The sequence below is a fragment of the Carettochelys insculpta genome, chromosome 8 (assembly GCF_033958435.1).
Source record: "Carettochelys insculpta isolate YL-2023 chromosome 8, ASM3395843v1, whole genome shotgun sequence".
Taxonomy (NCBI): Eukaryota; Metazoa; Chordata; order Testudines; family Carettochelyidae; genus Carettochelys; species Carettochelys insculpta.
The window spans coordinates 63552112-63577869 of record NC_134144.1 but is presented as its reverse complement, the minus strand read 5'-3'; the positions used below and the strand labels follow the sequence as shown (position 1 = coordinate 63577869).

At 45.5% G+C, this 25758-nt stretch overlaps 1 protein-coding gene across 3 annotated transcripts in view; it reads right to left on the bottom strand.

Annotated features, from left to right (window-relative positions):
• The window catches only part of SLC12A8 (solute carrier family 12 member 8), a 93784-nt gene extending 73490 nt beyond the window's left edge, over window positions 1-20294 (bottom strand). For all 3 annotated transcript variants that reach the window (XM_075000912.1, XM_075000913.1, XM_075000914.1), the window contains exons 1-5: window positions 20259-20294; window positions 12282-12510; window positions 11189-11335; window positions 6204-6395; window positions 1480-1711 (exon numbers count right to left, since the gene is read on the bottom strand). In XM_075000912.1, the coding sequence (XP_074857013.1) occupies window positions 1480-1711; window positions 6204-6395; window positions 11189-11335; window positions 12282-12401 (691 nt within the window). In that variant the 5' untranslated portion in view covers window positions 12402-12510; window positions 20259-20294. The remainder of the gene's footprint in view (window positions 1-1479; window positions 1712-6203; window positions 6396-11188; window positions 11336-12281; window positions 12511-20258) is intronic.
• Between the last annotated feature and the right edge of the window lie 5464 nt (window positions 20295-25758).

Here is a 25758-nt window from a genome sequence, read left to right as displayed (position 1 = left end):
CAATCAAACTTCACAATCATCATTGGTGAGCACAGTATTAAATTGTTTAAAATATTTGAAAATTTCTACCATATACGCATATGTCTTTTGTCCGGTGAAAAAGTTTCTCTGGCATCTCAGCCCCATCCCCCAATTTACATTAAGTCTTACGTGGAAATTGGATTCACCTAACATAATTTTGCTTAAAGTACCATTTTTCAGGAACACAACTACTATGTGAAGCAAGATGTTACTGTATTTGTTTTAAGGTAGCAGTTAGGACCTCCATCATGGAGCACGGATCTTTATTCCAGGTGCTGTAGAATAAAAATGAGAACAAAAGATGGTTTCTGCCCCAGAGAGTTTACAGTCTAAGAAAAGAGACAGAAGGTGGACACAGATACACAGAATGGGGGAAGGAAGGAACGGGGGAAAAAATAAGACAGTATTGTATGCACTTTCTAAATTGGTATTCTGTCATGCAATTCATTATAGGTTCACAGTTTTATTTTTAAAGGACCTTGCAGGCATCGAACAGTTTAAAAAAAAGCTTCTTAATGTATGCTTGTAATCCTCAGTCTTTATGGCCACAACTCTTCTAAAAACTAGTTAATCTGAAACAGCAACTCTGTTAGTGCAGGCAGTTTTCCATAGTTAGAAAGCTTTCAAGAAACTAAGCATTTAACAAAAAAATTATAGCCAGCACTTTTACAAAGAGGTACCTCATTTTAGGCATCAAAGTCAGGCACCTATGCTCCCAATCCTGCAAACATTGGTACCAGTGTTTAGGGATGTATCATCGGCCCTTTCCGCACTGCATAGTTAGGTCAATGTAAGCTGCAGTTTATGTTGACCTGATTATGTCAGTGTACATACTACAGCCTTGTCCCGCCAAAGTAAGTGCCCTACTCCACTTCCAGAAGTTGGTGGAGTTAGGGTGACAATCAGCTTTTGGCTGTCTTGTTAATTTCAGGACTCCAAAAAGGAGCTGTGAAGCTGACAAGAAAGAGGATCAGCTAATGCCTGTCTATCAATGTCTCCCCGCTCTCACTTAGGCTTTTAATTGGAGGCTCCCCACTCAGGGAGAAAAAAAGCCCAGGTGGCTGTTCCCTTCCTCCCAGCCAGCAGTGGGGAGCTAGTAGGGTGCAGCCAGCCCCTCCCCCCCCCACACAAACACACCACCCCTCTGCAGTCAATTAAAGCACTCCTTGTGAGGATGTGCACCTCTGACAGGAGGAGGATAGTGTGGGCATCAGCTATCACAGTAAATACTGATCTACCATAGGCCAATGTTGGGCTGTAGTGCAGAAATGCCCTACATGTTTGCAGGATAGGGGCTCTACTTCGGCGGTTAACTTTAGGGATCCATATCTGGAAGTTTTGATCCATATTTTTATCTGGATTTTACATTCATAAAAACATAAATGAAGGAGAAAACAAAATTTAATGCATGTTAAATATTGTTGCAACTGTAAATATGAAGCATTCATGATGTTTTACCTGGATCTAGGTGCGTGAATGATCCAATGACAAAGTCCAGTGTAGAAACAGCCAGCAGGAAGAGCAGTAACAGCTGAAGCCGGATTATCCATTTAACGCCAGCCAAGTTAATTCCCAACAGACACAGCAGGACTGCCAGTGAAATGCCTCTAACTGCCCAAGTGCTACTGAAACCCAGTAAGTCAGAGATGGATTCTGCAAACCCGGTGATGTACATAGCACCTGCAACACACTGAATGATGTTTAAATATAAATGCCCACCCAGAGCAGGTTCTGGACATTTAACATGCCTGAATAGGAGGGTGTTGGATGGCTCAGAGGATTGGTGGCAAAGTATAGAGCCTTCCACCCATGAGAGCGAGCCAGGCCAGCGTGGCATTGACTGAAGGTTGTTAGCATCCGATGGCTGCACCACAACAGATGTGAGAGGAATTTAGTGATCTCAGATCCCCACAGGACAGGTGACACACCACAAATTGCACACTGAGCACTGGACTTGCCACCCCTCTAATCATATAAAATAAACTCTTTCATATCCGACAACTCCAGGACCAGGATGTTGCTGGATGTTCAAGTATGCAAGGTAATAGCAGCAGTGGGATCCCTGGTGGGGTGGGAAGGGACCCCACCAGCCCTGAAGCTGGGAGCAGACTAGAGCACAAAGCTGTGCTGGCAGCCCCAGCAGCTGGAACCATGGCCAGGTAGCAGGGGCTCCGCCAAACCCACGGCTGGCTACCTCGGCCCTGGAGAGCCAGCCCAGGAAACTCAAGGAGCAGAACTCTGCCGACCACCCTGGGGCTGGGAAGCGGAACTCCACAGGAGAGTGGGGCTCCGCTGGCAGCCCCAGTACCAGGGCCCGGAATTCTGCTGGGGCCCAGAGCTCCAACAGCAGCCCCAGAGCCAGGGGAACCTCAGCAGCCCTAGGGCTGAGAGTTGGCAGCTCCAGCCCCAGGGACCCAGAAGGGTTAACCTTGGGGCTGGGAGCTGACAGGAGGTAGATCCCCACCAGCAGCTCCAGCCCCAGGGACCTAGGGGCTGCCCCAGCCAGAAGAGGCAAGGTGCAGAGCCAGCAGTGGGTGGTACCAGTTGTTTGAGAGTTCTAGTTGAACGAACACTGTATAAGACACAGCTTACTGCATAGAGATTGCTACAGTCTTAAGAAACACATGTGGACCCTTCAGTTGGCTCAGAATTTGATGTCCGCTACCAGCACATTGAAAAAGATTGTCTCTGAAATGACCTATCCACAGCCTTAGTGTAACTTCAAGGAGACCAAGGATTACCTGAGCCAACATTGCCAGTAGACTAACAGATTTTTGCAGCATAAGCTTTCATGGGCAAAGACCCACTTCATCACCACTTGCCCACAAAAGCATATGCTTCGGTATATCTGTTAGTCTATATGGTGCCACAGGAGTTCTCATTGTTTTGCAGATACAGCCTAACACGGCTACCCCTCTGATACTTAACATTCCCAGTGAGGCGGCAGGTTAGATTCCTCACACCAGAATGAGCTTTGTTGGTAGGGCAGTGTGAGTAGTTTGAACTTGTTCTGTGGGTAAACAGGAAACTTAGGACTCTGAGGCTGTCAATCTACTACTGTATACTAGCTCCAAAATGCACTTTTGAAAACAGGATATAACTTAATGAATACACAAGTAACGGTGAAGGCACAATGGATTTGACACAACAGAGACATTGCGCATCTCCTGAATATACTCTGCAGTGATAGAAAATATATTAGCCCAACCAAGGCACAAAATAAAAGCACATCTCTGTAATTTCTTGCTTCCTTTTCTTTCTGTGGACAGCATAGGGTGCTCTTTAAGGCTGCGTCTACACGTGCACGCTACTTCGAAGTAGCGGCAGTAACTTCGAAATAGCGCCCGTCATGTCTACACGTGTTGGGCGCTATTTCGAAGTTGAAATCGACGTTAGGCGGCGAGACGTCGAAGTCGCTAACCCCATGAGCGGATGGGAATAGCGCCCTACTTCGACGTTCAACATCGAAGTAGGGACGTGTAGACGATCCGCGTCCCGCAACATCGAAATAGCGGGGTCCTCCATGGCGGCCATCAGCTGGGGGGTTGAGAGATACTCTCTCTCCAGCCCTTGCGGGGCTCTGTGGTCACCGTGGGCAGCAGCCCTTAGCCCAGGGCTTCTGGCTGCTGCTGCTGCAGCTGGGGGTCCGTGCTGCATATACAGGGTCTGCAACTAGTTGTTGGCTCTGTGTATCTTGCACTGTTTAATGAAAGTGTGTGTGGGAGGGGCCCTTTAAGGGAGCGACTTGCTGTTGAGTCCGCCCCGTGACCCTGTCTGCAGCTGTGCCTGGCTCCCTTATTTCGATGTGTGCTACTTTGGCGTGTAGACGTTCCCTCGCTGTGCCTATTTCGATGTTGGGCTGAGCAACGTCGAAGTTGAACATCGACGTTGCCGGCCCTGGAGGACGTGTAGACGTTATTCATCGAAATAGCCTATTTCGATGTCGCAACATCGAAATAAGCTATTTCGAAGTTGGGTGCACATGTAGACGTAGCCTAAAGCACCTCTTTAGAGAATGACTGAATGATTCCCACTTAATTGTTTCCAAGGCTCAGTATTTAGTTTGGATTTAAATTTTGCTGTTTCACCGGTTCCCTGTCTCTTTACTGGAACACAGCCTGCACTTCCAATAAAGCCTGTATTGTGCAACTCATATTCCATACACTCTGGGGAGAGCTATTTATTTTTCTGGATGAGGAGAAGGACTCGTATTCTTTAGTGGGGGGTCTGTGTCTGCAGGAGTGAAGTTCCGAAGCTCAGGGAAACATATACAGATTAAGGCTACAATTCATGCTAGAGACAAGACACAAACCCAAGCAATCCTTTCTCTGCCCAAAACTAAGAGTGGCACTACTGGATTTAAAGATGAAGGGGTGGGAGAAGGAGACAGTATTTGTATTCAAACTCTCTAAACTAAAGCTTCCCACTGTCCTATTACATCTGACATTTAGTGACAATTCTTTTTAATGTGTGGTGTGCACCAAGGGTCACGTATCTAAAGTCAGACACAGGCAGTTGCATACAGACATCAGTGTATACCAAACGGAGGTGTACAAAAACTCATTGTGTGCATGTGTAGGCATGACAAGGTGGTGACCCATATAGCATTTTAACTGCTGTGGACTTCCTCACCCAGGGTGAGTAGGTAACCTAGGTGGACACAACATGGCTCTTTGTCCCTTCTAATGGTAAGGACAATACACAAATCTGAGTCTACCTGTACCTCTTGACTAATATCCTTGTCCTTTAATTCGAGCGCTAGAGGGGCTCATGCTTTTAGGTCCATTGGTCCCAGGACCAATGACTCAATCATAAATTCAGCTGGTTCACCCATGTAATTAGTTTAAATATCTACAGTTCTTGACACACGTCACCTGTCTCTCTGCTTTTAAACACAGCTGTTTTAGAGATGGAGTCCAAAAACCTTTCTTTGCACAAGTAGTCCTAGCTCAAATAACCATGACAGAAGTTGCACATTCACTACTCAGCTACTTGCTTGGAAGACAGCTAGCAAGAGTAACAAGGGGTCTATAACTCACTGAAGAGGAGAGTGTGAAAGAAACAGCACAAAGTGAATGGGAAGGCCTTTTCCCTATATTTTACTGTGTCCTGCCTTGTAACAAATCAATTTGTATTTTATGCTGACTTTTAGAATTAGCCAAGATTTAAAGACAGCTGGAAGTGAATGCATTGAAGAAAACAATTCTTCTCTGTGCATGACATTTTCAGATATTCCTCATACCTTTATTTTTTTTCTTGTTCAGTTACTCTGGGCTTTAACAAATCAGTTTTCTACTAGCAGGGACAGTTGTTTGTGTTTCTTAGCCCTTTAGTTTCAATCCACCTCTTCAGTGGCACACCAGTATCTCTCTAAAAACAAAGAGCTGAATAGCTATGCACAGAATCAACTACCCTTGAGCTCCTTCCCATCAGCTCTGTAGCTCCTCCTTCACATGGGCTTCAGCTCATCTCCACTTCTCTATTGGCCCAGGCTTGACTTTGTCTCCAAACTGTGCAATCTCTTTCCCCCAGGTGCTGCTCCTACTTCTACAGCCCCCCAAGGAAACATTTAAAACACAATGGGCCAATGTATAACATAACCCCACAGCTGGTCTGCAGGGTTTGTTTTGGCCACACAGGCTTTTTCCTCTCGCCTTTAAATATTTCCTTGCTTGTAGGTGAAACTTCTTCACTATGGCATTTCTTGTGCCTCATTCTCTTTTGCTCTCAGGACCAGAACCTCAGCAGAGCAAGGACCTTTCAGACTTGTCAGAGCTGGCTCCGTACGTGGGGAGGAAATCATTAGTCTCCTCATTCGTATTCCCCCTATTCAAACACCACAGCACAGAACCTCCTTTGTGAGCTGTACCTCCCAGGTACTGCCATAGAGCTGTGGCAGAGCCACTCAGAGTTCGCCCCTCAGGGCCCAGGGCTCTGGCTCCCACCACTGCTGCGACAGTGGTGGCAGCAGTGGAGAGCTCCAGGCTCTTTTGAATTGCTATGCCAATGCCCTTGTGCTGCCTCCATTGAGGCCTAGGACTGATCATAGCATGAGGAATGGAATTATACACCTACATCTCTGCTTGTCCCTGCCACCCTCCTTCTCAGTAGCATCATCTTATTTACTTTATCACATGGAAGGAAAGGACCAAGGACCTGCTTGCAGTAACAATCATTCTTACCTGACCAAAAATATAAAGGAGGCCAATGGTCCCTCCCACTTGACCCCCGAGGACAGTAGAAATCATGGAATAGACTCCTCCGCTTCCGACGCTGCACCGCTCACAAACCCCAATTCCAGATAAGACAGTTACCAGGGCAACCAGCACAACAAAGGACACCAGAAACATGCCCAATAAAATGCCGGTGTTTCCCTGTAATGAAGAAACAATGATAGTGAAGAACACAACGGAAATTAGTCAGGGCAGTGAAAAAAGACCTAACCACTGCCTGGTTACTGCACGTCCAGATAAATAAAACACACAGGTCTGACCTGTAAATTTAGCAGCTACAGAAATGCATGTTAATTGTAAAAGTCTTGAAACTTGTTCAATGTTTTTGTGGGGCTCAGGGCCGTGTTTGTTCTATGTGTGGGTCCAATGCTGAAGACAATGGGGTTTTGGTCCATAACTATGTCTCATAGGGTGCTAGCACAGTGCAGATAATAATAATAATAATAATAACAATAATATATCATAACATTTATCCCTACTGTTCTTTCTGGGCAATGATACTGTGACCAATCAGGGAGGGTCTCTCCGCCAAAGCCTATTTCGTAAAAACCAAGCAATCTTGTAGGGCCTTAAAGAGTAACAAACGTATTTATTAGGTATCATAGAGGTAGCCTTGTTAGTCTGTATCTTCAGAAAAAAAACAAGTAGTCCTGTGGCACCTTATAAACTAACAGATATTTTGGAGCATAAGCTTTTGTGGGCAAGATCTAGAAGGTGCCACAGGACTTCTTGTTATTTATTAGGTAATGAGCTTTCGTGGGCAAGACCCACTTCCTCAGATTTGGAGTGGACTATTAGAATCCAGGGTTTATATACTGAGGAGGACAGGAAGGAGGGTCATCTGTCACTTTTGGAACCTGGGGAAACAGTGGGTCTTACCCACAAGAGCTCATTACCTAATAAATAAATAAATGTGTTAGCTCCTGAGGGAGTCAAATTTTCTCATTGACCCCTTGAGCTGAGATTAACACAGCAGGGGCAGATCACTACTCACCTGAAGTTTCTCAGTTACAACTCCCTGACAACCATGAATCATCCATCACAAGGTAAAATGGAGGCGGGGGGGACGCGAATAAAAGAGAAATATCTTGATTGTTACAAAGGCTGGGTCAGTAAAACACAAAACAAGAAAACCTCAGCACCCACCAGGTCCTGAAATAGCTGTCTGGATTTTCAAACAGCCCTAAACGATCTGACATGCAAAAGGGCTCAACAGCCAGCAGCTCCGACAGAGATCAAATGTTTCTGAAAAATCTAAGCCGCTGAGACCCACTACATTGCTAACACCCAAGTCAATGAATTGCAACAGCAGTAGTAATCACTCAATAGACAAGATAAAAATAAACTTAAGATGAGTAATTATTTGCTGGCATTTATCTGGTTTCCCACTGTGTCAGGGGAGGCAATGTCTCAATCCTCTCCCGTGTGTTCCTCCAGCTGGCCACAGATGATAGGGACGGTCCTGGCCTTTTCAAGCAGGCCTGTTCAGTGCCCTGCATCAAGGAAATTGGATCTCCTCCTGGTGGTATCACAAGCAGATTTGTGCAATGTGGGACTCCTCACTTCCTGACCTGGAGCAGAGGTCCATGAACAGCTGCCTTGGCATTGGACACAACCTCCTCCACTTATTCCCAGCTGCTAGGCTGCATTAAGAGACAGCTAAACATACCCTACATCCTTTTTACATGTATTCAATTGCTGTAGCTGTGTTATGAGACAGTGAATGGCAGAGCATCTGTAGAAGAGTCCCATAATGCCCACAGCCCACAGACTGACAAGGAAATCCAGTATTTTCCAGGCAGGCATAATGCTCTTGTCATGGTGTTCCATCTAGCCTGTGGTAGGGGCAGCCGGTTAGTCAGACTGTGTTCCATGATAGACAAATATGGCATGGAATCCCACCATCTGCAGCTTTGAAGGCCAATATGTCACAAGTGTCTTCAGTCTAAAGCTTGCCATACTTGGTTGGCCTATCTATTCAAGTCAAGAAGTCAGAATTCCAAAAGTGAAGTAGAATTAGTCTGTTCGGTGGCTTCAGGAGGTTCCAACTTCAAGTGCTTCTCTTTTGACCCCTGTTTCCTCTGTCTTCTACTTGTTCTTCATGCTTCAGAAGTCTCTTTCCCAGGGTCAAAGCATCTCTTTACACTCCTGGTGAACTTTCCCAGCTAGTGTAACTTGTTAATCCCTCAATCACAGTCACTTCCACTGAAAATTCATCCAGGACCCAACGCCAATGCAGAGAGGACTGGAAACTACCTCTCCTAGCCTCTCGCACAGCACTGCCCTGCCTCATTATTAAATTGAGGTACAGCATAATTTCTTCCCTCCTGTCGGCTGCCAAGTTCTCTCTCTCTCTCTCCCTCCAGTGCAGTGGCATTTGTATCTGCGGAGGCACTGGCCACTGACACCATTTTGTTTCTGATCAGCAATAAGCAGCTACTGCTTCTACTTTGTGCTGGTCTAAGGCCCAGATCTTTTTGTTGCTGTTGGAGGTGGTTGTTGGGTTTTTTTTTTTTTAAACAGAAAAGTTTCCAGGATGTTGCTGTCATTGTGAAATCCTATTTTAGTTCAACAGCCTGCTGCATTAGATGTTGGTTTCACTGGATTAGGGGAAAATGAAGCCAGGGCTCACTGTGAATGCAGCGTTAGCACTACTAGTTAATATTTCACTGTGGCCCAAAGACCTCCAATAAGGCTCAGGGTGTCCCTCCTATCGAGAAAATCTTCCAATCCCAGGCCCTGATCTTGCAGTCAGATCTAGGCAAGCAAACATTTGTGAAACCCCAGTCATTTCAAGGCCTAATGCCATTATTTTCAATCACGCTCCATCTCCCTTTTAAAAATCCTCTGTCCGTTTGGATTTTTTTCAAGTGCATACAAGTGTTTCACTTGCAATGGGAGTTTCTGAGCCACCAATAACACTCTATTAAATTGCAAAACAACTGTGTCAATGAGGAGCTTATAAAACCTTTTGACACCCCAGTTGAAATTAACATGGGAAATGGCAGCAAATGATAAAAGAAAGAATCTGGCTAAAGGTCATCAGTAATTGACCCTGAGGAATGAGATCTTTCTGGTGAGGCCACATCTGTGCTCCCAATGGATTATCAGATTTCATAAGACAAGGGCCAGGCCTGGATGATTCGTGGAGGAGAGACTCCAAGAAAAATCACGGCAGCAGCAGGACTGGTGACTCAGTGGGCAGCACTCAGCTTTCTGAGTCAGTAATGAACTGATCCCCTACGTGGAGCTAAGGCAGACGGGGTTTCTGGGAGTACAGTCGTCAATGAGAGGCCTGCTACCTTTTGGTTACTCTAAGACCCAGAACAATTCTCACGACTACTGTTCTTGTTCCCAACAGCCAATATGAGTAATTACACTGGCACTAGTCCCAAGCAGGGCTGGAAACCTGACTACCCATTGAAGCAATGTGCCAAATTTAGATCCTCTAATCAGGAAGGGTGCTGAAGTGGTTATCGAAGGGAACTAAAGGTGCTCAGAACTTGGCAGGACTGGGTTCTACATGTGTTTCTCTGCAGGTCCAATTACATATGATAGTATTCTACACTTCCTGCTAGAAACCCCTGTGAAGTAATGCTATGTGCCTTAGAACAGCTGCTTTATTTCCTCCTAATAGTGGCAACAGGATTCCTCACTATCTCTTTGTTATGGGCCTGAGGCTTGGTCTCCACTAGGCAGGTAAGTTGATTGCAGATACACGATTCTAGCCACAGCAATTATATAGCTAGAATCAATTCATCTGCAATCAACTTACCTGGCCATCCACATAGAGGGAGGTCGATGGGAGATAGCAATAGCTGAGGAGGTTGATCTTCCTGGACATGTAGACATAGCTTCAGTCTCAGGTTACATCCACACTTCCCAGCAGATCAACTGGTCAGGGTTAATCTTCTGGGGTTCAAGTTCACGTGTTCTGGTGGGATGCATGACATTGAACTATCAGGAGTTGACAGTCAACCCCCGTACTCCTCAATCTCTAGAGGAGTCAGGGAGATTGAAAGGAGAAACTCTCCCGTCGACCTCCTTCAGTGAGGATGGCCAGGCAAGTCGATCATATATAGGTCGATACCAGCTTTGCAACTGCGGTAGCTGGAATTGTGTATCTAAGATCAACTTTAAGGTCTAGTGCAGACCTGGTCTCAGACTGTGTAACTTCAGTGATATTATTCCAAGTATGCTCTGGTATCCCTGGAGATCAGAACATGGCCCTGAATTTCTCTTCCTGTAAAAACACACAGATCTCTACCCTTTCAGAAGAAAAGTGTTACAGAAAACGGTAGCTGTTAAAGATGCTAGATGCTTTAAGAACAGCTGGGCCCAGTCTAGGCCACAGCTCCAATATTCCCTGGGGAAGCTCTGCTTTTCCTACACGGAAGTGGCTGGGAAGGGCACAGTACATTGAGCAAGGCTGGATTCTGCTTAATGCCATAGTATCAGGCTCACTCTTACAGCCATGACATTGGAATAGATGCTACACTTGACTCATGCAGTGGATTCCCTGGATATCGAGGAGAAATTTGCGCAACCCAGGGCCTTTCATTCAGGACAGCAGGGTCTCCAATTAAAACTGCCATGTTAGAAATACAACTATATCAGTGCTGCTTGGAGGAGGACAGTGGAGGATGTGTAACCATGGCAATACATTTTACCTGGAAAGTTATATTTGGTTACACTATTGCACATGGACTTCCCTATAAACTGTCAGGTTTCTTTGGAATTTGCAGAACTCCACTTCACAGAGAAGTCACAAAAACAACCCAGGTCTCACAATCATTTGCATTTTGAGAAGAGCAAAAAAAAAAGTTGATTTAACCAATTCACTAAGCACAAAATCAAAGGTAAACGTGTAGGAGAGGGAGGAATAATAACCTACCACTTATCCCACAATGTTACCCAGTCTGTCCTTCACTTACCACTAGCCAGCCAGTCCTCAGAAAAAGAACCACTCCAAAAATGTTGATCATGCAAGAAGTAAAGACACCATCCCAGGTTCCAAAGAGCACTGGCTCCCAGACAAAGAGCTGTATCTTCCACCAGGGTTTGGTCTGTGTTTGAGATACCTAGAAGACAGTAATACCTTAAGTAACATCCATGCTGCCATCCTGATATCTGCTGTAGTAGCACAGAGGCCTGTCAAAACACCTACAATTGGGTGATTTGTGCATGGTTACTACAGCATCACTTTACCTGACACCATGCATGAAGACCAATGCATCAAGGGAAAGGGATGGTAGGAATGGACCAGGAGGGTCCACAGGCACCAGCCCATCCGCCTTGAAATTATAGCCCATCACGTGTGGTAGTTGAAACTTGAAAAATGGCTTAGAGAAAACAGTCAGCAGCAGTCTTCCAAACATCATCCTTGAAAAGAACCGAGACCAATTCCGCAAGGAAGACTTCTGTGTGCGCAGTTTGAACCTGACAGCACACAGAGTTGTGCTCCAAGCTGAAGTTTGTAATAGGTCTCTTGCAGGTCTGAGTGGCTAGGAGCAGGGCCTCTATCCACACTTTTGGCTTTTTAAAGTATTAAATCTCTTTTGGTTCCAGCCTGGCTAGACTCTCATGGCGGATGAAGCCAAGAGTTACAGCTTGATGAAGGAGACTACACCCAAAACTGTTCTCTGAAAACTAGCACAGAAGACAGACCCTTCCTTGCCTGACATCAGAGATGTTCATCCAAAAAAGTCTTGTAGAATTCCCACGGACCAGATCTTGCAAAGGCTACTTTTGGCTGGATGAGACATCAGACCATGACCTAGAGAAAGGTCACCATCATGCAACTCTGATGGCTGTCCATAGGGTAATAAGATAGACATTATGCTCAAGGTATAACGAATGAATGGAAACATCTCTTACTGAAACACAAGTGACTTTGACACAATAAATGTCTGCAGTGAATCAGATTATGTCAGTCTATTCATCGGAAGGTTCATGATGATGTCGCAAGGTGCTGAAGATGGAAATCAGAGAATAGTGGTTTGGGGAGATGGGGCTTTTTCAACATACCTGTTGTGCTTCCTCATGGAACAGCTCTTGTACGCGAGAGTCACTTCCCAGGCCAGTAGCACTGGTCCACATAAATGTTTTATCCTTCATGTTAGAGCTGTATGTCCAATGTGCAGCCATAATGCCAACCACAAGTTTTGGGGGCAGACCAGAAGGTCAGCTACTTCCCTCAGACAAATCCCTGTAGTGTTGGTATCTCCCCCGATAAGGGTTCATGGTATTGTTACTCCTAATCAGAAGAGATGGAGAGGAAAAGAAAGAACAACCAACTGTAATTCTCTGATTCTGCAGAAGACAAAGAAGCACAAATCTGCCATTTAAAGAGCACCAGCCTTTCAAAGCATACCCTTGCAATCACACCTGTACCTGAGATAGAGAAGTTACTTCTAATAAGGCATCTTAATTTGAGATGACATTAGCATGAAGAGAAGAAAAGTCCTCGTCTCAAATGGTTTTATTATTTGTACCATACCTCAAGGCCAGGTGTGTCACAGAATAGATAAAAACATAAGAATGGACAGACTAGGTCAGACCAAAGACCCATCTAGCCAGCATACTGTCTTCCAACAGTGGCCAATGCCAGGTATGCGATAACACGTACTGGATTGGATGACCTATGTGATCCCTTCCCTGACCGACCCCTGCCCCAAACAACTTGCAGTCAGAACAACAGGTCATACAAATGAAAGTTAAGGGCAAAGAAGCATAGAATGGGAAGGGAGCACACAGATCATCCAATCCAGGACGTCTTATCACAGGCAACGCTCCACGTAAGCCCATTCAGAAACATATCAAGTTCCATTATAAAAAGTCAGTTTTCTTGTTCACACTGCTCCAATTGGCAAACTGTTCCAGAATCTCAGTCCTCTTGCAGTTAGAAACCTAATTTCCAGCCTAACTTTATTCAGGGTCAGTTTATACCCCTGTCTTCTTGTGCAACATTGTCCTTTATCTTTGATAGCTCTTCCCACAACCCTGCTGTTTAACCCCAAATATATTTACAGAGCCCAATCAAATGCCTTCTCCGCTGACAAATAAGACATAATAACAGGGACGGATTGAACAATATATTTAGATTGTATTCTCACAGTTCTTAAATTGATGATGGGATCTTATTTGTTCCTTTGGGTTTCCTAACACCAATGTTGATTGCATTTCACAGTAGATGGAGTTAACAAATACACACACAGAGAGCGATTTCAAACAGTGTGCCAAGACATACTGGTGTGCCATGAGAACTGTCCAAGTGTGCAGTGAAAATCTGTCAATTTTCCCACACTTCAGTTCTTTGCAGAGCCACCGTGAGGGGAAATGGCAACCTCACAGGACCCCATTTGTGCTGGAAGGCAGCTGAAATGCTGCTTTCTGGCCCAAACAAGCTGGCGGGGAGCCCACTCCACTCCCTGCTACGGAAATGGGAAGGAAAGGAGGGCAGGAGCCCGCTGAACCTGGGACATGGTTTAAATGACATGCCCCAGCTCCAACGGGCTGGCCAGGAGCGGAGCCTGCTTTCTGGAGCCACATCCCCCACCTGCAAGTAATCGAGCAGCCACTGAAATTTTCAGTTGTTACTCATTTACTCAAACATCTCTAGCATGGCACTGAGCAGATTTTGAAAATGTGTCTGTGCTCACTCTCTAAGAAGGTGTATTCCATGGTAGATTAGAAACATTAATGCATTTGATCCTTGTTTAGCTTGTTGTAGGCACTACTATGTTGCAAACCTCTCTAGTAATACTAACCATAGTAAATGTAAGTAAATGTGAGGTTATGAGCAATCGATTCAGCTAAAAAGGTGGGTGTACTATGGAATTGTTTCTGAAAAGGTTGGGAACCACTGACTTAGAGATCCCACCTCAGATTAGATATCCACTGTGCCAGGAGCTGTACAAACGCACAGAGAGGGACAATCTCTGTCCCCAGGAACTGACAGTCTAAACAGACAAAAGAAGATTATTGTCCTCAGTTTGCAAAAACAATGGGAGAGAGATATTAAATGAATTACCCAAGAATACATGGAACATTGGGTGGCAATCTGGGACTTAAATCCAAATGGTTCATGTCCCAGCCCAGAGGTTTATCCACAAGATCATCCTTAACCAGCCCTCCTTTCTCATCCTGTCTTTGCCTTAAAGCATCACATAGGGAACACACTAATATGCCAACAACATCTGTGCACCACAATAGTTGCACTGATGATCCTCCTCTCTTGCACTTCTGCTGTGCCTGGTATGCTGGACAACACAGGAGGTATATTTTTACCCAGTGCGCTTGTCCTGGTAAGCAGCAGTGAGGCAGTTACAAATTCATTGATTCCATCCTGCTCATTTTTCACTCTCTTTACAACATTATGGTTAGTTGCTGTTACAGAACACTGAGAGCCAAGACTGGTGAATGTAAACAAACTTTATGGGACTACAGGAAACTTGGCCACACCCATGGTAAGTGGTTGTCCAGCTAACTAAAATCATGCCAGATTATAGATGTTGCTGGATGAGAGATTGCCGGACTAGAGAGGTTCAACCTGTAGATTATTTTTCAAGGCATCAGGGTGCTCTCTTTAATGAAAAGAGATTTATTTAGTAAAGAGCCTCCTGAGATAGCAAAACTTATTTCATTTATGGAAGATGTACATACAAGTAAAAATTGAGCATGACTGTCCTTATTGATTTTACAGCATTCATTTTTAAGGCACATATGCTTATTGCATTATCTGATGGCACACATAAATAAACCATTCCTACCAGCTAAAGTCCGCTTGCAAGAGTACATTGGCAGCAAGTTTGGAACATCAAGAAGTAATTAATTGTTTATCATATCTTCCTTTGCAAATGTAAACATATTTTACGTGGTAAGGTCCCAGTCCTGACATTTATAACTTGCAGGAGGACTGTGCTATAGAGGTTGCACGATTGGGGTGCAACCTTGCCAGGATATTTGGCCTTCCTACAATTTAAATCCTCCCACAGCCTTGCTTCTTTTTCGTCTCTCTCTGAGAATTCCTGCTCTCTCTTTTCTACTTCCTAACCCCTCTGCTTGTCTATCACTATCTTCTTTCTCTCCCCATTGTCTGAGAATTCTGCAGTTACTGCTACCTGGAACAGATTCCCTCTTTTTTCTCCCTTTCCTATTATTTAATCCAACAATTTATTTTCATCTGCATATCAGAAATATTTGCATCCATTTAGCATTGGAAAACAATTTGGGCCACTGCTTTACGTAGGATGCTATGCAAGAAACATAAATAGAAGGAAAATAAAGATTTTGCTGGGCTCCTGCAAAGACTTACACATGCTTTATGGTGTTCAATGTGAGTCATCCCATTGAGGTTGACAGATTTTCTCACAGTGTGTAAAATTAACAAACACTTCTTTGTGGGCAAGGACCTTTTTGTTATGTGTGTATATAGGTGTCTAGCTCAATAATACCACCACAAAATATCCATCGAGGTTAGAGCATAAGAATGGCCACCAACAGTCAGCTACCCTCGTATCCTGTCTTCCAGCAGCGGCCAATTCCAGATGCTTCAAAGGTTATGAACAGAACAAGACGATCAAGTGACCCATCTCCTGTCATCTGGCCTCAGCATCTAGCAGTCAGAGGCTCTGAGACACCCAGAACACGGGGTTGCCTCTCTGTCCATCTTGACTAAGAGCCATTGATTGGGAAGTCCATGGGGAATAGAGCCAATTTTTTTTAATCTAGTTAGAGTATTGGCTCTCACAACACCCTTTGGCAAAGGGTTCCACAGGTTGTGTGTACATTGTGAGAAGAAATCTTTCTTTTTGTTTGTCTTAAACCTGCTAATTTCATTGGGTGACGTCTGGTCCTGTCAAGCATTTGCCACAGTATGGCTGTTCAAAATTAGATTTCTACAATAATAATGTTTTTCCTTAATTTAAATTAAGAGCTAACTCAAATGTTGATTGATAGGCACTTCTCTGGCACTAAATAAACCCATAAAATGTAACTATGGCCATATAGCTATTTCCCCACAGCTTTCGTGGCTAAGAATAAAACTAGAGCTTTGGGGGAATACATCTGTTGCAGTGCTAAGGAAAAGTAATTATGTAGGATTGATTTTCTGTTTGTTTGTTTGTTTGTTTGTTTTTACGGTGACAAGCAATTTGGAAGCTGCGGTGCTTTCATGCTCAATTATAAAGGCTTATTCTGGAAGATGAAAATTATCGCCTGTAGTGTGCATTCTGCAACTCAGAATGCCTTTGTACTTTTTCAAACTAAGACAATTTCATTAATAATCACATTATAGCAGCCAAAATCACTACTCTAACTATTCAACAGATGAAAACAAAAAGCAGTCAAGTAGCACTTTAAAGACTAGCAAAATAGTTTATTAGGTGAGCTTTCGTGGGACAGACCCACTTCTTCAGACCACAGCCAGACCAGAACAGACTCAATATTTAAGGCACAGAGAACCAAAAACAGTAAGCAAGGAGGACAAATCAGAAACAGATAATCAAGGTGAGCAAATTAGAGAGTGGAGGGGTGGGGGAGAAGATCAAGAATTAGATTGAGTTAAGTATGCAGACGAGCCCCTATAGTGACTCAGAAAGTTCACATCCCGATTTAAACCATGTGTTAATGTTCCGAATTTGAATATAAATGTCAATTCGTCCATTTCCCTTTCTACAAAGGAGCGATAATTTCTTTTCGGTAACACACATACCTTGATGTCATTGACAGAATGGCCCATTCCATTAAAATGTTGACTAACTGGTTTGTGGATCTGGACCACACTGTACCGAAAACCTACTGATCGCTATACTTATCTACACCCTTCTAGTTTCCGTCCTGCACGCGTGACTAGATCCATTGTTTACAGTCAAGCTCTTAGGTATAATCGCATTTGCTCTGATCCAACTGACAGAGACCAAAAACTACAAGAACTTTACCAAATATTCATAAACCTGAATTACCCACCAGGAGAAGTAAAAAAACAAATCGACAGGGCCAGACGCATACCCAGAAATCAGCTACTCCAAGATAAGCCCAAAAAAGCCAAGAACAGAACACCACTGGTCATCACTTACAGCCCCCAACTCAGACCACTGCAACGAATTATTAAAGACCTACAACCTATTCTTAATCAGGATGCTACACTCCAGAAGGCCCTGGGTGACATGCCTGTTCTCTCCCACAGACAACCTCCCAACCTCATGAGGATCCTCACTAACAGCCACAGTCTATACCCCAGCAACACCAGTCCTGGAACCTTTCCCTGCAACAAAGCCCGCTGCCAGCTTTGTCCACATATCTTCTCTGGAAATACCATCACTGGACCTAACCAGGTTACTCACAGAATCACGGGCACTTTCTCATGCTCCTCTACTAACATCATATATGTCATCATGTGCCAACAATGCCCAGATGCTTTGTATATTGGACAGACTTCTAACTCCCTTAGACAAAAGGTCAATGGGCACAAAACAGACATCAAAACACTCCAGATCAACAAACCAGTTAGTCAACATTTTTATGGAATGGGCCATTCTGTCAATGACATCAAGGTATGTGTGTTACTAAAAAGAAATTATCGCTCTTTTGTAGAAAGGTAAGTGGATGAATTGACATTTATGTTCAAATTCGGAACATTAACACATGGTTTAAATCGGGATGTGAACTTTCTGAGTCACTATAGGGGCTCATCTGCATACTTAACTCAATCTAATTCTTGATCTTCCCCCCCACCCCTCCACTCTCTGATTTGCTCACCTTAGCTGTGTCTACACGTGCACGCTACTTCGAAGTAGCGGCACTAACTTCGAAATAGCGCCCATCGCGGCTACACGCGTCGGGCGCTATTTCGAAGTTAACTTCGACGTTAGGCGGCAAGACGTCGAAGTCGCTAACCTCATGAGGGGATCGGAATAGCGCCCTACTTTGACGTTCAACGTCGAAGTAGGGACCGTGTAGACGATCCGCGTCCCACAACGTCGAAATTGCCGGGTCCTCCATGGCGGCCATCAGCTGGGGGGTTGAGAGATGCTCTCTCTCCAGCCCCTGCGGGGCTCTATGGTCACCGTGGGCAGCAGCCCTTAGCCCAGGGCTTCTGGCTGCTGCTGTGGCAGCTGGGGATCCATGCTGCAGGCACAGGGTCTGCAACCAGTTGTCAGCTCTGTGTATCTTGTGTTGTTTAGTGCAACTGTGTCTGGGAGGGGCCCTTTAAGGGAGCGGCTTGCTGTTGAGTCCGCCCTGCAACCCTGTCTGCAGCTGTGCCTGGGACCCTTATTTCGATGTGTGCTACTTTGGCGTGTAGCCGAACCCTCGCAGCGCCTATTTCGATGTGGTGCCGCGCAACGTCGAAGTTGAACATCGACATTGCCAGCCCTGGAGGATGTGTAGACGTTATTCATAGAAATAGCCTATTTCGATGTTGGCTTCACGTGTAGACGTAGCCCTTGATTATCTTTTTCTGATTTGTCCTCCTTGCTTACTGTTTTTGGTTCTCTGTGCCTTAAATATTGAGTCTGTTCTGGTCTGGCTATGGTCTGAAGAAGTGGGTCTGTCCCACGAAAGCTCACCTAATAAACTATTTTGCTAGTCTTTAAAGTGCTACTTGACTGCTTTTTGTTTTGATAGTGTATAGACTAGCACGGCTCCCTCTCTGTTAATAGTAATAGAGTATAACATTAAGTACAAACCTTTACTCGCTTCAATAGCACACCAGTTTTACAGCCTGACTTCTTTTACCTCAATTTTAAGATATTTAGTGTCCCCTTCACCTTCTGTACCTAGACAGTTATACTTATGTTGTGAACGATCAGTTATAAAGACAAAACAAGACCAAACCCCACTGAAAGGATTCATACAATAAAATAAATCAATAAATGGCATTCACCTCCATCACATTGTTCACTCTGGTTGTACGTTATCTCCTGCTCCTACACCTTCTCTCTGTCTGGTCTATCATTCTATCTATCATATACCAGCTACCTTTCTGAGGTGTTGAAATTTGACCTTTAGACCTCTATGTACAGTCCGAGTGCCTGTGACACTTTTTGAAGTCACTAATAGTCCTATTTACAACAGCTTCCCTAATAAATTAATGAAGATGCAGAGCTTTAAGTTCAGGTGGTGGTTGGCAGCATTAACTGGTCTTTTGTTAATCCACAGATGACATAACTTTGAGCAAGCTCCCAGCGGCAGGGGTGCAAGGCTGGGGTCCCATCTCAGGAGCCAATGAAAACTGGCTCACCTGCCAAGAGCAGTAAGCATGCTAGGGGTTGCTGACTCCGCTTTAGTCTGTAAAGTCCTTGGGGCTGGGGCTATCTCTGTCCAGAGCCCAGCGTAACAGGGTCTTGTTGGCGTCTCCCCTTAGGCATGACTATAATACCCACTGCTGCATACATAAAGAGGGAACCAAGCCGTGAGAGTTCAGTGACCCTATTAGCCAAAGTATAGAAAATGCATCTCTTATCCACTGGGGTTTTAAAATACTTTAACGGGAGATGCCCCAGGAAGCTCACAAGGGGCACAGCGAGTCCTTCCTGGATTTACCAGCCTACCACTGGAGCTGCGGAGCCTCTCGGCCAAAACAAGCCCCGCCAGCCACAGACAGCGGCGCGCACAGGCGGCCAGCCTGCACGGGATGCTTAAAGAACCATTCTGCACAGCTCGGCTCCCGGGCTCCGGACCCCATTCCCAGGGAGCCGGGCCGGCCTGGGAGCAGCAGGAAGGAGCCCAGCCCAGCCCTGCCCTGCCCACCCGCACCCGGCAGTTTCCTGGATCCGGGAGAGAGGCGCCTGCCCCCGCCTCCCGCTGCTCCCGGACCACCCCGCGGGCCTCTGCCACTGCCTCCGGGGCCCCTCGCCGGCGCGGCCGCTGGTCGGAGCCGGGCGCCCTTTCACAGGGTCAGTGAACAGGACCCCCAAAGCCGCGGTCTGGACGCGTCCCCCGGCACTACAGACCCTGGCGCCCGCCGGCCCCGCGCCTGCACCCGGCCACTGCCCCGCTCACCTCGGCCGGGGCCCGGGTCGGGTTCGCTGCCTTCTCCCGCTGGCTCCGCCCTCCGGCTCGGCTCCAGCCAGCGCTGCCCTGGCCGCAGGATCCCGGCTGCGCTCTCCTGGAAGTGCCACGTGGGCCGGGCCGGGCCGGGCCTGGCCTGCAGGTGCTGCGGCGAGGCGGCCGGGCAGGGACACTCCCCGGGAGCCAGCCGCAGCCAGATGCACATCCACGCCTCCAGCCCTGGCTGCAGGCCAACGCTGCCTGCCCCAGCCTGGGACTGCCTCCCGGGCTCCAGAGCTGGGCTAGGCGGGCAGTAGGGGGCAGGAACAGGGCTCCCCCCACATAAAAGCCACTAACCTGGCACCTACACCCAGCTACCAAATAAGGGCCCCGTTCTGCCACTGCTTCCTGGAGGCCCCAGGCTCTCAGCCTGCCCCTGACCTAAGGGACTACGGGTTAAGGCTTTGCCTTCCTCAGTGCTGACCTGGGCATTCCCAGAATGTAAGTCTCTGACTCACACGCATACATCCAGAGCGACCCCATGAAAAGGGCATGGGACATACAGCGACAGAGCCAAGCGCAAAATTAGATCCATACAGAGCAAAATCCTGGCTCTCACTAAAGAGGGTGGGACAACTCCCAGTAACCTCACTGGAGCCACAAGTCCCTCCACAGTGTTTAGAAGCTGCAGGTGGAAGAGGCCTGCGTGGTATCTGGCCCCGCTCCTGCCCGTGCAGTATTGTACTCTGCAGTACATTGTTGACTAGTCTGAGAAAGAGACCACACTTGTTGGTTGTACCCAAAAGAAGCAGCACAGGTAACAGGAGCCTTGTATAGTTTTATCTGTTACCAACACGTGTATAGGGTGAGCACATTGCCCTAGGGCAAATACTGGCCACCAGCCTCTGGCGATGGGGGGCTGCTGTTCCATGTCAGGGCTCGTCACTGAGAAGCTGCTCCATAGTGAGGCACCAGGGTAGGGGCTTCACAGCCTCCTGCTGATGGGGAGTGGAGGATGCAATCTCACAGCAGGGGGGATGCCAGTGAAGGAGGCAACCACCCCATGGCAGAGCTCATTGGTGGTGGGAGCTGCCTCCTTGGGGTATCAGGGAATGGGGCAGCCTCCCAGTGGAGGAGCTCCCTGGGAGTGGGGCCTGCCACCTCAAGATAGCAGGTGTGGGGGAACAGGAGCCCCGCAAAATATGGGACAATTTGCCCATTTTCTTGAAGTCGGAATGCCTGTGGGACAGCTTAAGCAAGGGACTGTCCCAGGAAACGGGACAGATGGTCACCCTGCACATGCAGCCAATGGGGAGGAAATGTGACAGGTCATATACATGAGCAGAGAATGAGTCCTATTATCAGAGATAATGGGCTCAACATCCTGCTTGGCAAGCTCATTTGTTTATTCTTTATTGACGCTCAAGAAACATGATTCTTTTTCCCCCCTAAGGGCAGAGGACAATGAGGCACATAAACAGGGAAATGAGGGTGCTAGGCAGCAGCATTCTGTGTTTCACCGAAAACATGAAACCAATAATTCATTTCTTTTTTCATAATGGAGTAAGACTTTCAACAGTTTTGAAGATCCTAGCCGTTGTATAAAGAAATTCTCACACACCCAGATTCAGCCTGATGGAGCACCATAGGCATAAGAACTTGTCCACACAAGGATATTGATGGGAAGAGCCATTCCATCAGAGCTTTTCCTAAATAGCTCCCCATGCGATACAGTAAGGAGTTGTCTACAGTGCAAACTTTCAAAGCAGATTTAGGCATTTGTATTCTGGCATTCCAGTTTATCCTATATGGTTTCTGAGATCATGCCCATCATCCATATCTGAGCACCTTCCAGTAGTGCACTAAGCAATGTGACCAGAGATCTATAGTTTGTTCTCTCAACTTCTCCCAGGGGAGAAGTGTGTACCATGGAGTGCCATATTCTTCTATGGTTTCGGGATTTGTTGATATGTATATTGATGTTGGAGAAGGCAAGGTCAAATAAATTTACCTTGTGTTGGAGCAAAAGATGGTGCAGTTTGAAATGATCCTCAGTTCCTAGGGAGTTATACTGGGCCAGAGGCCCCTGGCTGTTGTCCAGGAGCTTCATCTGAGACCTTTAGGCAAACTTTTATATGTACTGGGCCCAGGCCCCAAAGCTCCTTGAAGGACAGAATTTAAAATCAAGTTCAAAGTCTATGGGGAGCTAGTGAAGAGAACAGTGGATAAATCTGATGTGTTTGCAGTATGTGGAGCTGCTGGGATGGCACTGTGCAGAGTTCCAGATTAGTTGGAATTTCTTAAGTGCTGAAATTTTCATCCCAATGTCCGCTGTATGGCTTTAGTCCACAGAAGGAAAGAAGGCGTGAATAACTGAGGCCAGGTCTTCATTTGCCAGGATGGGACAGAGTTTTCTTGGCAATAGAAAATTGTAAAGTATTACTTATGGATGCTTCTATAGAAGAACTAAACATCAGTGAGGAATCCAATTGTAGGTGTGTATATTTAATCAAAGGAGACTGCACCATGACTGCAAACTCATAGAATCACAGGATACTAGAACTGGAAGGAACCTCGAAAAGTCACTGAGTTCAGTTCCCTGCACTCACCAGGCAGCATCTAAATCATCCCTGACAGGTGTTTGCCTAAGCTGCTCTTAAAAATCTCCAATGTTGGAGATTCCACGACCTCCCTAGACAATTTACTCCAGTGGTAAACAATCCTGACAGTTAGGAAGTTTTTCCTAATGTCCAACCTAAACTTCCCGTGCTACAATTTAAGCCCATTGCTTCTTTTCCAATCCTCAGAAAATTTCCCTCCTCCTTCTAACAAACTTTTAGGTACTTGAAAGTTATCATGTCCCCTCTCGGTCGTCTCTTTTCTAGACTCAATTCTTTTAATCTTCCCTTATAGATCATGTTTTCTAGATATTTAACCATTTTTGTTGCTCTTCTCTGAAGTGTCTCCCAATATCTGGGGCCTACCATTATTTGCACCACTTGTCCTCCAATCTGTATCTGGGAAATTAAAGTCTCCCATGATTGCACAATTCCCAGTAGTAGTTATTTCAAAGAAATATCAGAGCTCTTTCTATTCATTATCATAATCATATCTTGGTGCTCATTTGTAGACATTAAGCACGATACCAGATGTCTCTTTTACCTTTCATCCCCCAAGTAATTTTGATCCAAATATATCTGGTTTCGCCATTCTACCCCCTCTAATTTCTCTTCAGTCTTTCTTGCTATTATTATACAACACTACTTCTCCATCTTTAGCTTTGTTGTTTTTCCTGAGTAGCACATCTTTCAATAACTGTATTCCACTCATGAATACTATTTCATCTTGTTTCTGTTATCCCTATAAACTTCCTGAACTAGTAGTATGAGTTCCTCCATTTTGTTATCCTGTTGTCTAGCACTGATTTACACATATGTTAATTATTTTTCCTGGGCTTCACCCATATTCCTCACCTAACTGGGGTAAAGTCATTTTGCTGCTAGTATTGCCTACATATTATAGTCAGTGATATTGGCATTAATTTTCCTTTTGTCCATTTGCCTAATCTCTGTAGCTCCTTTCCCCACAATCTCTTTTGCTTTAACTCCTGCTCAGTATTAGTAATCGCCAAACCTGATTCAAGAGCATCTCTCAGCTCTCTCTCCCCTATTAGTATTTTAAATATTTTTAATTAGTTGTGCCAAACTACATCCCATAAGTCTAGTTTTCTCTCTGTTAAGGTGTAGTCCCTTCCAAAAAAACTGTACTTTATCCATGAATGCTTCCCAATGGTTGACTATCCCAAAGCACTCCTTGTAGCACTACTGTCTGAGCCATCTGTTGATCATCATACTCTTGTCTTGTCTGGCATCTCCTCCTTAGGGATAGGTAAAATCCCACTGACGATCATCTGGGCCTCCTTATTTCTCTATGTGGCTTCCCCAGATTGGTTTAGTCTTTCTCGATAGCAAGAACTATCAATATCATTTGTCTCAAATAAAGTAAAAATCAATGGGTTCTTTCTTGCTCCCGTTTACGTCTCAGGTCTACATCCTGTATCTTAGCTCTCAGCAACTTCCTTACCCTTCTGTTCTGCAGGTCAGCCCTGGTGACAGACCTGTCTGCTGTTCTCAGCAGAGAATCCCCAGTCATGGCCATCCTCTTTGAAAGCTCTTGGCAATCAGGGAAGTCCCAGATGATTGGAAAAAAGGCAAATACAGTGCCCATCTTCAAAAGGGAAAAGGAGGAGGAGGATCCAGGGAACTACAGACCAGTCAGTCTCACCTCAGTCCCAAGAAAAATCATGGAGCAGGTGCTCAAGGAATCTGTATTGAAATACATGGAAGAGAGCAAGGTGATCAGGAGTTGTCAACATGGATTCACCAAGGGCAAGTCATTCCTGAACAACCTGATTGCCTTCTATAACTGACTCTGTGGATATGGGAAAAGTGGTGGAAGTTGTATAACCTGACTTAGCAAAGCTTTTGGCATGGTCTCTCATAATATTCTTACTGGCAAGTTAAAGAAGCACGGCCTGGATGAATGGACTATAAGGTAGACAGAAAGCTGGCTGGATTAGTGGGCTCCGCAAGTAGTGATTAATAGCTCAATGTCTTATTGACAACCAGTATGAAGCAGGGGTACCCCAACGACCAGTCCTGGAGTCAGTTTTGTTCAACGTCTTCATTAACGATCTGGATGATGGGCTGGTTTGTACTTTCAGAAAATTTGCAGATGACATGAACCTGGGGAGAGAGGATTTGATAGCTGGCTTCAGCTACCTGAAAGAGGGTTCCAAAGAGGATGGAACCTTCCCCATTGGTGGCAGATGACAGAACAAGAATCAGTGGTTTCAGATTGCACTGGGGGGAGATCTAAACTGGATATTAAGAAAAAATATTTCACTAAGAGAGTGGTAAAGCACTGTAGTGGGTTATCTGGGTGTGTGTGGAAATCTTCATCCTTGGAGGTGCTTAAGGTGAGGCTTGACGAAGCCCTGGCTGGGATGACTTATAGTTGGGGTTGATCCTTCTTTGAGCAGGAAGTTGGACTATATGACCTCCTGAGGTCTCTTCCAATCCTAATCTTCTATGATACCATGTAGACCAGCTCTTCCTCACGTCGGTACAGTTTTTCAATATTCCTCCTGTTCTTTTTGGATGCAAAATCTCTTCTATTTTCACTTCTAGTCTTCTGAAATTATCTGCCATCTTTCTGGCTATCTCCATTGTCTCTTCCCCTCTTGTTGTAGGACTAATCACTCTTCTCTTCTTCCTTGCTCTTCTATTTGCCCACCAGCATCACCTTTGTTTTGCTTGGGTTTGGCTTCAACCAGCTGCTCATTATCCATAAGCTGATCTCTTCCAGGTGCTGGGCTATACTGGCGTTAATGGTATGGTCTTACATGGTGAAGGATAGGTAGAGCTGTGTGTTATTTGTATATTGGTGATACTTCAGTCCATGTTTTCTGACTAGTTCACCTAGTCATGGCATGTAAATGTTGAAGAGAATT